Genomic DNA, 12,143 nt, shown 5'->3' with positions numbered 1-12,143 from the left:
TTACTTCATGCGAAATTCTACACATTACCCACCTACCACATACTTCACCAGTTCTATATCTGGAGCCAAGGATGTATCTAAACTTAGTGACTAGGTGCTGAAAACATGGGGGTTCATTTGTAGTATTCACTCTGTTTTTCTGTGTATTTGACAGCTTCCATAAAACACAACCTAAATTCCCCCAAAACTAGAAAATCCTTTTTACACTCTTTTTTAGCTTCTTAGATTGACCCTTGATTATAATAGATAAAAACTCTTTGCCCCCGAGCCCCCCCCCTCCAGGATTTGAGTTGGGCATACTTGGGTTATAGTCTTAGCTCTAATACAGAAATGTGTGACTTATGGTTCAGATTACTGTTCTTTTTAAAGCCTCTGATGCTACATAGTTAATTAACTCTTTTGTGCCTCATTGTACTTCATTCAAATCAACCCCTCTAGCATTTATTTTCCAATACAGAGGTTATACCTGCATTTCTCTTTAACTAGTCTGTCATGTCCTTAAATGCTGAGACTGTTATTTATCTTTATTCTTGCACAACTTCAATCCCTCATTTGTAGCATGGTATTTGGTCTTTTGAGAAAACATCCATTTTAATCCTTTGGCTGTCTTTATCTGAAGCTTTTGCCACTGTTTATAGATGATCCCAAAGAAAAGGAGTGTTTTTTTAAAAAGGAATGTTTAGGGTTAATGCTTAAAACACATCAAGAAATACTGACCTACTGAAAGCATACGCTTTTTCCTCCACCTGTAATGGCTCTCCTGCCTCCTATCTCCTCCTGGGCATATTCCTTCATATAGTTGTCTCCCCCTAGAGGCCTTTATTAAAAAAGATAAGCTTTCTCTACCCCAATAATCCCCCTCCTCCTTTTTTTTTAATTCATAGAACAGTGAAGTTTAATGTCAGAAAACAAATGATCTGGGAAAGTTACTGTTACTCTCCCCCTCCTTAGGGTCAGTGTTTTCTGTTTTCTAACAGTATAACTGTGTGTGTACCTCCTCTCTTAAGAGTCCTATCTAGTCAGGCACTGTGCTGCTCTCGTAGGTCAGTTCTAGGACACTTGGCTCCCTGGTGCTCTTTAGTGACTAATTTGAAAATATTCTCCTATGTTTCAGGAGTACTCAAGAAATTGGAGGAAGAAGATTTGGATGATGTTTTAAGAAAACGATTGAAGGACTCAAGTGAAATACCTGGTGCTCTGTGGCATATTTATGCAGGGAAAGACATTGACAAGATAAGGGAATTTCTTCAAAAGGTATAATTTGGGTTACGAATAGTTTACTTCTTCACCTTGAGCAAGGACTTAGTAATTCTTTCTAAGTTTATTTATGTTTAAAGAGGAGAGAGAGAGCATGAGTGTGAGTGAGGGAGGGGGAATCCCAAGCAGGCTCCCTGCTGTCAGTGCGGAGCCCAACACGGGACTCGATCTCACAAACTGTGAGATCATGAGCCAAAATCAAGAACTAGTCACTTAACCGACTGAGCCCCTCAGGTGCCCCAAGGACTTGTTGATTTTCTTCTTTTTTTTTTTTTTAGTGTTTGTTTGTTTGTTTGTTTGTTTGTTTGTTTGTTTTGAGAGAGAGAATCCCAAGCAGGTTCCACGCTGTCAGCACAAAGCCCAGTGCAGGGCTTGAACTCCTGAACTGTGAGATCATAACCTGAACTGAAATCCAGAGTCGAACACTTAACCAACTGAGCCACCCAGGTGCCCCTAGAAATTTTTAACGTAACTTCATTTATCATTCAGCAACATAAGATCATTAAATAATTTTTGCTTCGAAAGAGGACAGGATTTCTTGTTGCTGTTGAAAGTCAGAAACTCCTTTCTCTTACTCCTTTTAAAGCCCATTTCATGTTGAGATATTTGAATGGCAAACTTCTTCTCAGTTGCTAGTGCTCCCCTATCTCCTTTATAGTAAAGAACTAATCTGTTGATGAGTCAGATGTTTCCCTTGGTGAAAAGTAGTAAAAAGTACAGGATACAAAAACTAATATGTCACAGAAACATCTAAAGAAGGTAGGATCTTTATTTTAGTAAAAGTATCCCTTGAAATTGGTTTTTCAAAGATTAAAAGTTTAGTAATATAAAGGTATTTACCTTTGTACATATATATTTTTTAATGTTTTTTATTTATTTTTGAGAGACACAGACAAAGCATGAGTGGGGGAGGGGCAGAGAGAGAAGGAGACACAGAATCCAAAGCAGGCTCCAGGCTCTGAGCCATCAGCACAGAGCCTGACATGGGCTGGAACCCACGAGCCATGAGATCATGACCTGAGCCGAAGTCAGACGCATAACTGACTGAGACACCCAGGCGCCCCTGTACTTACCTTTCTAAAAAGATCAGGATCAGGAAGTGTTTAAGAAGTCCATACATATGGATGGTTTGGCTCTTGGAAAAAAAGCTACTAAACTGAGCTTTCCCTAATCTCTGTGCTGTACTCTTGAAATAACAGTAAAGAAACCAAATGGATAGAATCTTCATGGGGCAAGGAGGAGCTGAGAAGGTGATAGTATAGGGGTACTTGGGTGTCTCGGCCAGTTAAGCATCTGAGTCTTGACACTTGATTTGTGCTCAGGTCATGATCTCGTGGTTTGGGAGATCAAACCCCAAACCCCTCAGGGCTCTGTGCTGACCCTGTGGAGCCTGCTTGGGATTCTCTCCCTTTCTCTTTCTCTGCCCCTCCCCCACACTCACTCACTCTCTGTCTTTCTCAAAATAAACACATTTTTTTTAAAAGGTGGTAGTATGATTCGCTTTACTAACAGAACCTCTTTGTGCAATATTGTTGTAATGTCCTTTGGCTTTTCAAATTGTCGTAGAATATTATTACCTTAAGTGCACACATTCCATAAGATTTTAAGAACAAAAGATGGTTAAGATTATTAGAACAAGAGATGGTTATTGTAAAAGAAAATTGAAATTTAACTGAACGGGATTTATCATTTCCCTTACTTAAAACTGAGGTATATATTCTAATTTTAATCCATATTGCAGATTTCAAAAGAACAAGGCCTTGAAGTTCTACCAGAACATGATCCAATACGTGACCAAAGCTGGTATGTGAACAGAAAGCTCCGCCAAAGACTGCTTGAGGAATATGGAGTCAGAACTTGCACTCTCATTCAGTTCCTCGGTGATGCCATTGTCTTACCAGCAGGAGCACTTCATCAGGTGCGTACAAACTTACTTCCAACACGTCTATTTACTGAAAGAACCAATTTTGAAAAATGAATTGTTCTGGTAAGTAGGAGAATGACCCGCACCGGTTTGTTTTCCTTAAGAAATTACCAAGATAGCTTTCCCGTGCTTGAAGAGATCTGACGTAGTTAAATGGTTTGAGAACTGAAATTATTTTAACATGAGCCAGATTTCCATTTTTGTATTGTTTCTGGTTTAGTGGATGTAAATCTAATTTTTAAGTCTTTTTAAGGGGAAAATGAGATACTATATATTCGGTTCCTGGTAGTGAGACTTAACACTTAAGTTATTAATAAGACTTAGGAGATCACACATTTTCCAAGGCACCAAATTGAGCAGAATGAAGTATTGACTAGACCGTTCGGAAATTCAGGCTTTTGTGTAACTCCCCCCTTGTCAGGTTGCTAACATAGTGATAATGTTTCCAAAGAAAGATAGTACGTAATTTTCATAGCTACTGATCCACAAAATTTAGAAACTAAAACACCTTATCTTTGCTTCTGTGGCTTGACTATGTGGCACTTGGCAAAATGGCATAGTGGGCTTGGAGGATTGTATTAAAAGCATACAGTGGATTCCTATAGACTGGAGCCACTGTGGACCAGCTTAGCCTTCACAGTAACGAAGTGTGTAGGGGAAACCCAAGAACCCAAAAAGCTAGTTTGCCCCAGAGTGGGTTCGCCACCTTTCCCACCACCTGGTTATTAAGATATTATACATATCTCATATGTGTACTTTTACATAAGACATGGAAAATTTTCCACATTTTGTATAACCATATATGTGCAATAACTGCCTGTGTAGTGTTGTGACATTGTTATATAATACCACAAATACTCCATAAATGATAATAGTTACTTAGTTTTTAATATGTCAAGCTCAGAGTTAGATTTATCATTCTTAAATATCAAATGGCATTTATGATAGTAAAACACAAACATAATACACCTGTTTCACCACAATAACTTCCTGGAGGAAAAAATATATTAAATGTGTTGATTAAATTAATACATTATTTATATTAAATTGTTTTATTGTCCCATGGTCAGTGATCAGAGTTGTTTCATTTTTGATTCAGCTTTATTTTTTCATTAATTTTTCTTAAGTTTTTTATTCATTTATTTGTTTTGAGAGAGAGATTGTGAGTAGGGGAGGAGCAGAGAGAGAGAGGGAGAGAATCCCAAGCTCGAACCCACTAGCTGTGAGATCATGACCTGAGCAGAAACCAAGAGTCACTCAACCAACTGAGCCACCCAGGTGTCCCTATGGTTAAAGTTTAAATGGGATTCACCCCACATCCCCCCCTTTTTTTTTTTTTGCCTTCTAGTCTCTTATCAGAAAAGAGCTAATCAGTAACAAAAAAATAAAATATCCTCAATGAAGCAGTCTTTTTAAGAGAATAGTGCAGTGAATCTTTTTGTAAATAGAATTCTTTGATAATATGAAACAAGTTCCCCTGAAAATCCTTACATATTTAACTTTATCTAGTATCTACTTTCTTCAAGTTAATAAAACTGGACAGTGTAGTTTTTTAAATCGAGGTATAATTTTATATATGTGCATTCTATAAGTTTTGAGAACTATATAGTGAGGTAACAACACAACAAAATAGTGAACACTTCCATGACTCCTAAAAATTCCCTCCTGCCCCTTATTAGTCAACTTTTCCAACCTGACTTTCCAACAACCACTTGTTTCCTCCTATAGTTCTGCCTGTATTAGAATGTCCTATGATATGTTGCCCTTAGAATCTGACTTTTCTTACTCAACATGTAATACATTTGAGATTTATCCATGTTGTGCGTATCAGTATTTGGTTTCTTTTGATTACTGGGTAGTTGTTCTGTGTATAAATATAATGTTTTTTTTTTTTTTAATCCACTAACCAATTAAAGAATATTTGGGTGGTTTCCATCAGGGGACAGTGATAAGTCAGTACTTATTGTCAGTTTTGTTTGCAAGCATTTGAATACATGTGCATTGGTATCTCGTACTTTTAATTTACATTTTCTTAACCAGGTATGTTTAGCATCTTTTCATGTGCTTATTTGCTATCATCTTTATATCCATTTTGGTAAATGTGTGTTCAAATATTTTGTACATTTTCGCAGTTGGTTTTTTTTTTCTTTTTTTAAAAAAATTTTTTAATGTTTATTTTTGAGAGAGAGAGTGTGAGTGGGGAAGGGGCAGAGAGAGAGAGGGAGACACGGAATCTGAAACAGGCTCTAGGCTCTGAGCTGTCAGCAACCGAGTTCGACTCAGGGCTCGAACTCAGTAATGGCGAGATAATGACCTAGGCTGAAGTCAGATGCTTAACCTACTGATCCACCCGGGCACCCCCTTAATGGTGTCTTCTAAAGAGAAGTGTTTTAATTTTGATGAAGTTCAGGTGATCAGTTTTTTTCTTTTATGTATCATACTTTTATTATTGTTGTAATTCCAAAATTTTTGTGTAGCCCAAGATCACAAATATTTTTTATACGTTTTCTTCTATAAGCTTTATTGTTGTTAGTCTTAAATTTAGGTCTGTGACTAGTTTTTAGTTAATTTTTGTACATAGTGCAAAGTATTGGACCGAGGTTTTTTGTTTTTTGTTTGCATATGGACATATCAGTTCTATTATCTGTTGAAAGGACTATTTTCAAATAATTTTTATGTTGAAATGTAATACATTTATATGATTTTTAAGAATTCAAATAGTACAAAGGGTTCACAGTAAAAATTCAGTCTTTTTCTCACCTTTGCCCCCAGCTCCTCTCCTTCAAAGGTAACCAGTGTTACCACAGAGATTCTATGCCATGTACATGTCTCTCTGCTGCTGCTTTTTTGGGGGAAAAAACCATGTTTTCTCAAAATACTAGGCAGAGTGATACTGTTAAAAAGTTTTGTTCATATAACACTCCACTCAAAGCTTCCCCAGGCCATAAATGATCTTTATTTGTATCCTGTCCATGCTGTCATGTATACACACACGCGCACACACGCACACACACACACACAATTTCACTGCCTTCCTCCCCTACTTCTCTCCTCCTTACTTCTCTCTGACCACCCTGCCTGCCATTGCTACGGTTTTCACATACACCATACATGTTTGTACCCCAGGGCCTTTGTACTTGCTAATCCTTTGGCCTGGAATTCTTTTTTCAGATATCTGTTGTAAGACTTCCTTCTTAACATTCTTTACAGGCTTTATTTGCTCAAATGTCACCTTCCTCACCCTAGTTTTTTTTTTTTGTTTTTTTTTTTTAATTTTTAAAAAATGTTTATTACTTGAGAGAGACAGAGACAGAAAGCAAACAGGGGAGGGGCAGAGAGAGAGGGAGACACAGAATCCAAAGCAGGCTCCAGGCTCTAGACTCTGAACTGCCAGCAAAGAGCCCAACGTGGGGCACGAACCCAGAGACTGCGAGAAAATGACCTGAGCTGAAGTCGGCCGCTTAACCAACTGAGCCACCCAGGCATCCCACTCACCCTAGTTTTAAACTGCAAATTGTGTCTCCCAGTTCCCTGTCATCTCCCCTGCTTTATTTTCCTCCATTTTGGTCATCACCTTCTAATATTATTCATAATTTACTTAATTTATTTATTGTCTTTTAATCCACACTAGAATAGAAGGTTCTTGAGGACAGAGCTTTCTGTTTTTCATTGCTGTCTCCCATGTTTAGGATAATACATTTAAATATTTGTAAGTCCTGACAGCTTGAAAATATGTTCTCATATACAACATATTTTCACACAAGTACAGATGAAAACAAAGTTATGACTTTCCACAATTTATATATATTGTGCTCTTTGTACAAACATGTCAATTTTAGCCTCATTCTGTATGTGTCTTCTCTGGCCACTTCAGAAAGTTTACTTAGGTTGGAATATAACTTCCACTTATGACTGTACACATAAGTACATAGAAAAACATGCTCTCTTTTGAGCTAGGTAGAAATATCACTTAGATTCTAGAGAGCAGATTTCATCGTAGATTTCTAGAGTATAAAAGATATCCCACTCCGGTACACTGAAACTGCATGGATAACCTAGACTGGCAGATTCTATTCTGAGCTTCACCGCTAGCTCGCTGAGTGCTCTAGGACAGCTCCGCGGCAGATTTTGGCATAGAATCGCCAGCTATAAGCACAACAATTTCTGTCTTCTTTTCCTTATGTGGTGTGATAATGACAGCATGGTTATTTGTACTCTGTTGAAAGGGTGCTGTCCATGACTCACAAGTGATGATAACGTGGTTTTGAGAGAAAATTAAAAGGAAAAAAACCGTTCACCATATTAACTTGGATTTGAGATGTATTACCATTTACAACTCATTTAGTCCTTAGAGGTCCTGAAAACTTTTCGTTGATGACTTCACTTCCAACAGACTACAGGTAGCCCTTAAAATAAACCCAAACTCTAATTAGTGGTTCTTGTGCTTTAAAAATACATCAGAATTTCCTCAAGGGCTTAATCAAACACAGATTGCTAGACCCCACCCCTAGAATTTCTGATTCAGTAGGTCCAAGGGGGGACCTGAAATTTTGCATTTCTAATGAGTTCCCAGGTGATGCTGATGGTACTCTCTGAGGACCACGCCTCGAAAACCAGGCAGATAAGAAGCCCTTGCAAATCCAGGGCATCTATCAAAACATGGCTTTGACCAAATGATCCATTGTATTCTTTGGTTTGTCATCAGTGAGCACTTTGAGAGGCCTAGCTGAGGGAAAGTATCATTGCCACAACTCTCCATATGTATTAACTACTCAGGGCACCTGGTGGCTCAGTCGGTTGAGCATCCAGCTCAGGTCATGATCTCACAGTTTGTGGGTTCGAGCCCTGCATCAGGCTCTGTGCTGACCGCTTGCTCAGAGCCTGGAGCCTGTTTCAGATTCTGTGTCTCTTTCTCTCTCTGCCCCTCCCCTGCTCACACTTTGTCTCACTTTGTTTCTCAAAAATAAATAAATTAAAAAAATTAAAAAAAAAAAAAAAAGAACTTCCCTCTTCAGTTAGTTGCCGGCTTATCTTCACTGGCAAACATGACTGAATCTGTGAAAGTCTGATATATCATTAGATGGGGCAGGTGGACCTTCACCTCCAGGATTTCCTTGGTCTTAGCTCTAGTACCCTGACGTTCATAGTGACCTTTATTTTAAAAGAAACCCCCCCTTTTTTTTTTTTCCTTTTTTAAAGCCACAGTGGTGTTGGGTGGCTCAGTTGGTTAAGTGTCTGACTCTTGATTTCGGTTCAGGTCATGATCTTACAGGATCAAGCCCTATGTTGGGCTCTGTCTGCTTAGGATTCTCTCTCCCTTCTCTTTCTCCCTCTCTCTGCCCCTCCGCTGCTCACACATGTGCACTCACTTTCTCTCTCAAAATAAAAAAAACTTTATTAAAAAAAAAGTCACAAAATCTTCAGTGATAAATTTGTCCTTAACTATTTATCTTCATTGATTGTGTTTGGCCATTTGTAGTGAGTTTATAATATTGCTACTTGTGAATTCTCTGCATTCATAATGCTAAAAGGACTTTGGCAAAATCTTTAACTCTGAAGTTCTCACAAGTCACTTGTGTATATGGCAATCAGTGGCAAGATAATAACCTGTGAACACAAAGAGTTACACTTTTTTAACATTACCTGTTTATGATTATAATTGGTCCTGAAGGCAAGTATGAATAAGACAGTTTGTCAAGAAGGTGAGAAATTTGACTCAAAGATGGCCCAGAATTAATAAGTGGAACGAAGAGTTCAAATGTGTTCTTGACTCTTCACACTAACTGTAAGCCTTTATGTAAAATGTATCAAGTTGAGGTCATTAGAAAACATAACAGCATTTTTTTTTTTTTTAGTTTATTTTTTGAGAGAGTGAGTGAACACGAGCAGGGGAGGGGCAAAGAGAGGGAGACAGAATCCCAAGCAGGTTCTTTGCTATCACAGATGTGGGGCTCTAACTCACGAACTGTGAGATCATGACCCAAGCCGAAATCAGATGCTTAACCGACTGAGCCACCCAGGAGCCCAGAAAACGTAATGGTATTTATAAGCAATAATAAATGTCATGGTCCTAAAAATGATTTTAAAACAACCATAAACTGGTAAAACCAACAGAATCAACTTTTTCAGAACTCTGGAATTTAATCCAAATTTACATCAACCAGGGGACTGCTCAGTAAAGAAAAGGACAGCTGATTTGGAGCATTTAGAAAATCTCTGGCAGGTCACTGCCTGACCACAGATAATGGAACAGCGACTTCAGTGATCACACCCAACAAGGAATAATACAGTCTTAACAGAAATAGTGTTGAAAAGTCACAAAAAATATAGATGACTCCAGCCTTCAGCAGTCAGCAGCAAACCCTAAGGCACAGGGAGAATCTGACTTCCAGTAACCACATTATAATGTTCAGGTGTCCATTTTTCAGGAAAAAGTTACAAGGCATAAACAGAAACCATAAAGTAATGCCTAATAACAGGGGAAGAACAATCGACATAAATTGTCCCTCCTCAAGGAAGCCCAGACATTGGACTTACTAGACATAGACTTTAAGTCATGTGTCATAAGTGTACTCAAAGAGCTAAAGGACTCTGGTAAAGAAAATCAGGAAGATGATGTATGAACAAGATTAGAATATCAATGAAGAGAAAAATTACAAGTAGACGCAGACATGCTAAAAGGTACACGGCAGAACTTTTGAAGGCCTAATCCCCACAGTACATTCAGATAAGTGAAAGGACATTTGGAGAGTGTATGCTGGACCGAGTTAATATAGGACTATAAAGCATCTGTTAGACAAAATGTTACAGGAGCTGGGTTCCTGTTGGCTTGCCATTTGTTGGCTGATTTATCTTGGAACAGGCACTGAACTTCTTATCCATCATTTCCTGTTCTGTGAAATAGAGCATCTGTTCTAGAGACACATGGTGAAGATCCAGCGAGACTATATAGCAGTGCTGAAAATGTGAGGCATCACTGTGTTCGTCCTACAGAAGAACCAACAACCTAGTGACTAACGGAAGAGAATGTTTATATATGCTACCAAGTTATCAGTGGAGGCACAGTGCTTGACTTAACTCTGCAGACTTGAGCAGGTGGACATTATTCCCAGAGGAGAAATTCCAGCACTTTGGGAATCCATCACTCTATCACATTTTTTCACAGTTCTCTATCCCCACTTACTATCTTACTTTTCACACCTCCCAATTAGACTTATTTTCATCTTTTAAAAATTAGAATTAATTTAAATGTTTAGTTTTCAGTTATTTCTCCTTTCCCAGGAATTTTATGATGTCTTTAAATATCACTGTAAGACCTAGAACATCACAAAAATCTGGACTGGATCAGCTTTGTTCTCTCTCTGTCATTATACTAAGCATTAATAATAATAAAAAAAAAAAATAACAATTCCAAGAAATAGTGAAGTACCAAGTCAGTTTGTACATGGTGTATAAATAACATACAATTGGCTTTTTGTGAAAACCATTTTAGTCAGGGGAGACATCAGTTGTAGTAATATCGCCACTAGAGACTGGATGTATCTTTAGTTGTTTAATTTGAAAGGCAAAAATAAAATCCTAGGATAATTCTAAAACTGTCATGAGCAATAGATCTGTCTAGAACTGGATTTCTTCCCAGTTTTTCACAAACTAAATTTCATTTCTTATGCTTTAACCCACTCTCTGGTGTAAAAATTAACAGTGAAATGACCCAGATGCTGAAAGCCAGAGGAGCGACATCAGATTGTTTGCACCAAACAGGGAAGCAGATCCTATCAGCTGCGCTCTTTTTTTTTTTTTAAGTAACACCAAGAAGTCCACCATGACCAAATTGGTAATTTAGAATCTAATTATTAGCCTCTCTGAAGGATTTCTGGAAAAGTTCTTTTCATCACTTAAAAATACTACATTTACACAGTCCCTCCACATGAAAGCTTTTCAGTGATAGAACTCTCATAAAAGCGTGGTGTTCTGCTTTGAAATGCATTTGATGTTCAGGAGAAAATAAGTTCTCTGGTATTCCTGCCTCCTAAAATTTTTATTTTACTGTTTTGTTTCGGGGATAGGTACAGAATTTTCACAGCTGTATTCAGGTAACTGAAGACTTTGTGTCTCCAGAACATCTTGTACAGTCATTTCATTTAACACAGGAACTGAGACTCTTGAAGGAGGAAATCAATTACGATGATAAACTACAGGTAGGAGATGAATTTTCTAACTGACTCCTGTTCTTATGTGCCTTTTATATTCAGAAATACGATATGTGCATAACCGCTTAGGCAGTCATTGTCCTTGTTTGTCACATTAGGATAACAACCACAGCTTAATAACAGTATGCATTTAACTGTATGATTTTCAGTGGCCCTTATTTTAACTTTCAGTTTAACATTTTTTTAACTTTGACATTTATTTTATTTTGAGTGTATCTTTCCCTCATTAAGAAAAAAAAAAAGCTTTAATTTATCTCCAGCTTAAGTGATTAGAAATATCAAAATCTCTTTCAGGTTAAAAATATATTGTATCATGCAGTTAAGGAAATGGTGAGAGCTTTGAAGATACATGAAGACGAAGTAGAGGATATGGAAGAAAATTAGGTGTGGTCCAGTTTGATACTTTTAGGCCATTGAACTGTAATTACTTTCGAACGATGATAAGTATGCACATTGACTTAAGCTTCATAAAACCATCAGTGCCAAGAAATTCTCTTTTGTAGCAATTACTTGTTACTGATACCGCAGCAGTATAGCATAAGTCACAGTTCCTGTGATGCAATGTTAGTTATGAAAACAAGCTAAATTTAAAAAGCAGCACTTCATGGCTGTTTTTGTATTATAGTGTATATGATGTTTGTGAAAATGCCAGATTTAAAATGATGTATTTATTTTTGACAAAAAAAACCCACAAAATTCTACGCTATATTGTTGATCAAGTGTAAATGTGACCTTGTACAGTTTACTAAAAT

The 12,143-nt window shown here is 37.5% G+C and overlaps 1 protein-coding gene across 5 annotated transcripts in view; it reads left to right on the top strand.

Moving 5' to 3' along the window:
• Positions 1–11,881, top strand: part of JMJD1C (jumonji domain containing 1C) — a 260,878-nt gene extending 248,997 nt beyond the window's left edge. For all 5 annotated transcript variants that reach the window (XM_042909329.1, XM_042909324.1, XM_042909325.1 and 2 more), the window contains 4 exons: positions 1,115–1,254; positions 2,999–3,175; positions 11,248–11,379; positions 11,686–11,881. In XM_042909329.1, coding sequence (XP_042765263.1) covers positions 1,115–1,254; positions 2,999–3,175; positions 11,248–11,379; positions 11,686–11,775 — 539 coding nt within the window. In that variant the 3' untranslated portion in view covers positions 11,776–11,881. The remainder of the gene's footprint in view (positions 1–1,114; positions 1,255–2,998; positions 3,176–11,247; positions 11,380–11,685) is intronic.
• The last annotated feature ends 262 nt before the right edge of the window (positions 11,882–12,143 follow it).

The sequence above is a fragment of the Panthera leo genome, chromosome D2 (genome assembly GCF_018350215.1).
Source record: "Panthera leo isolate Ple1 chromosome D2, P.leo_Ple1_pat1.1, whole genome shotgun sequence".
NCBI lineage: Eukaryota > Metazoa > Chordata > Mammalia > Carnivora > Felidae > Panthera > Panthera leo.
This window is presented reverse-complemented; position numbering and strand designations above follow the sequence as displayed.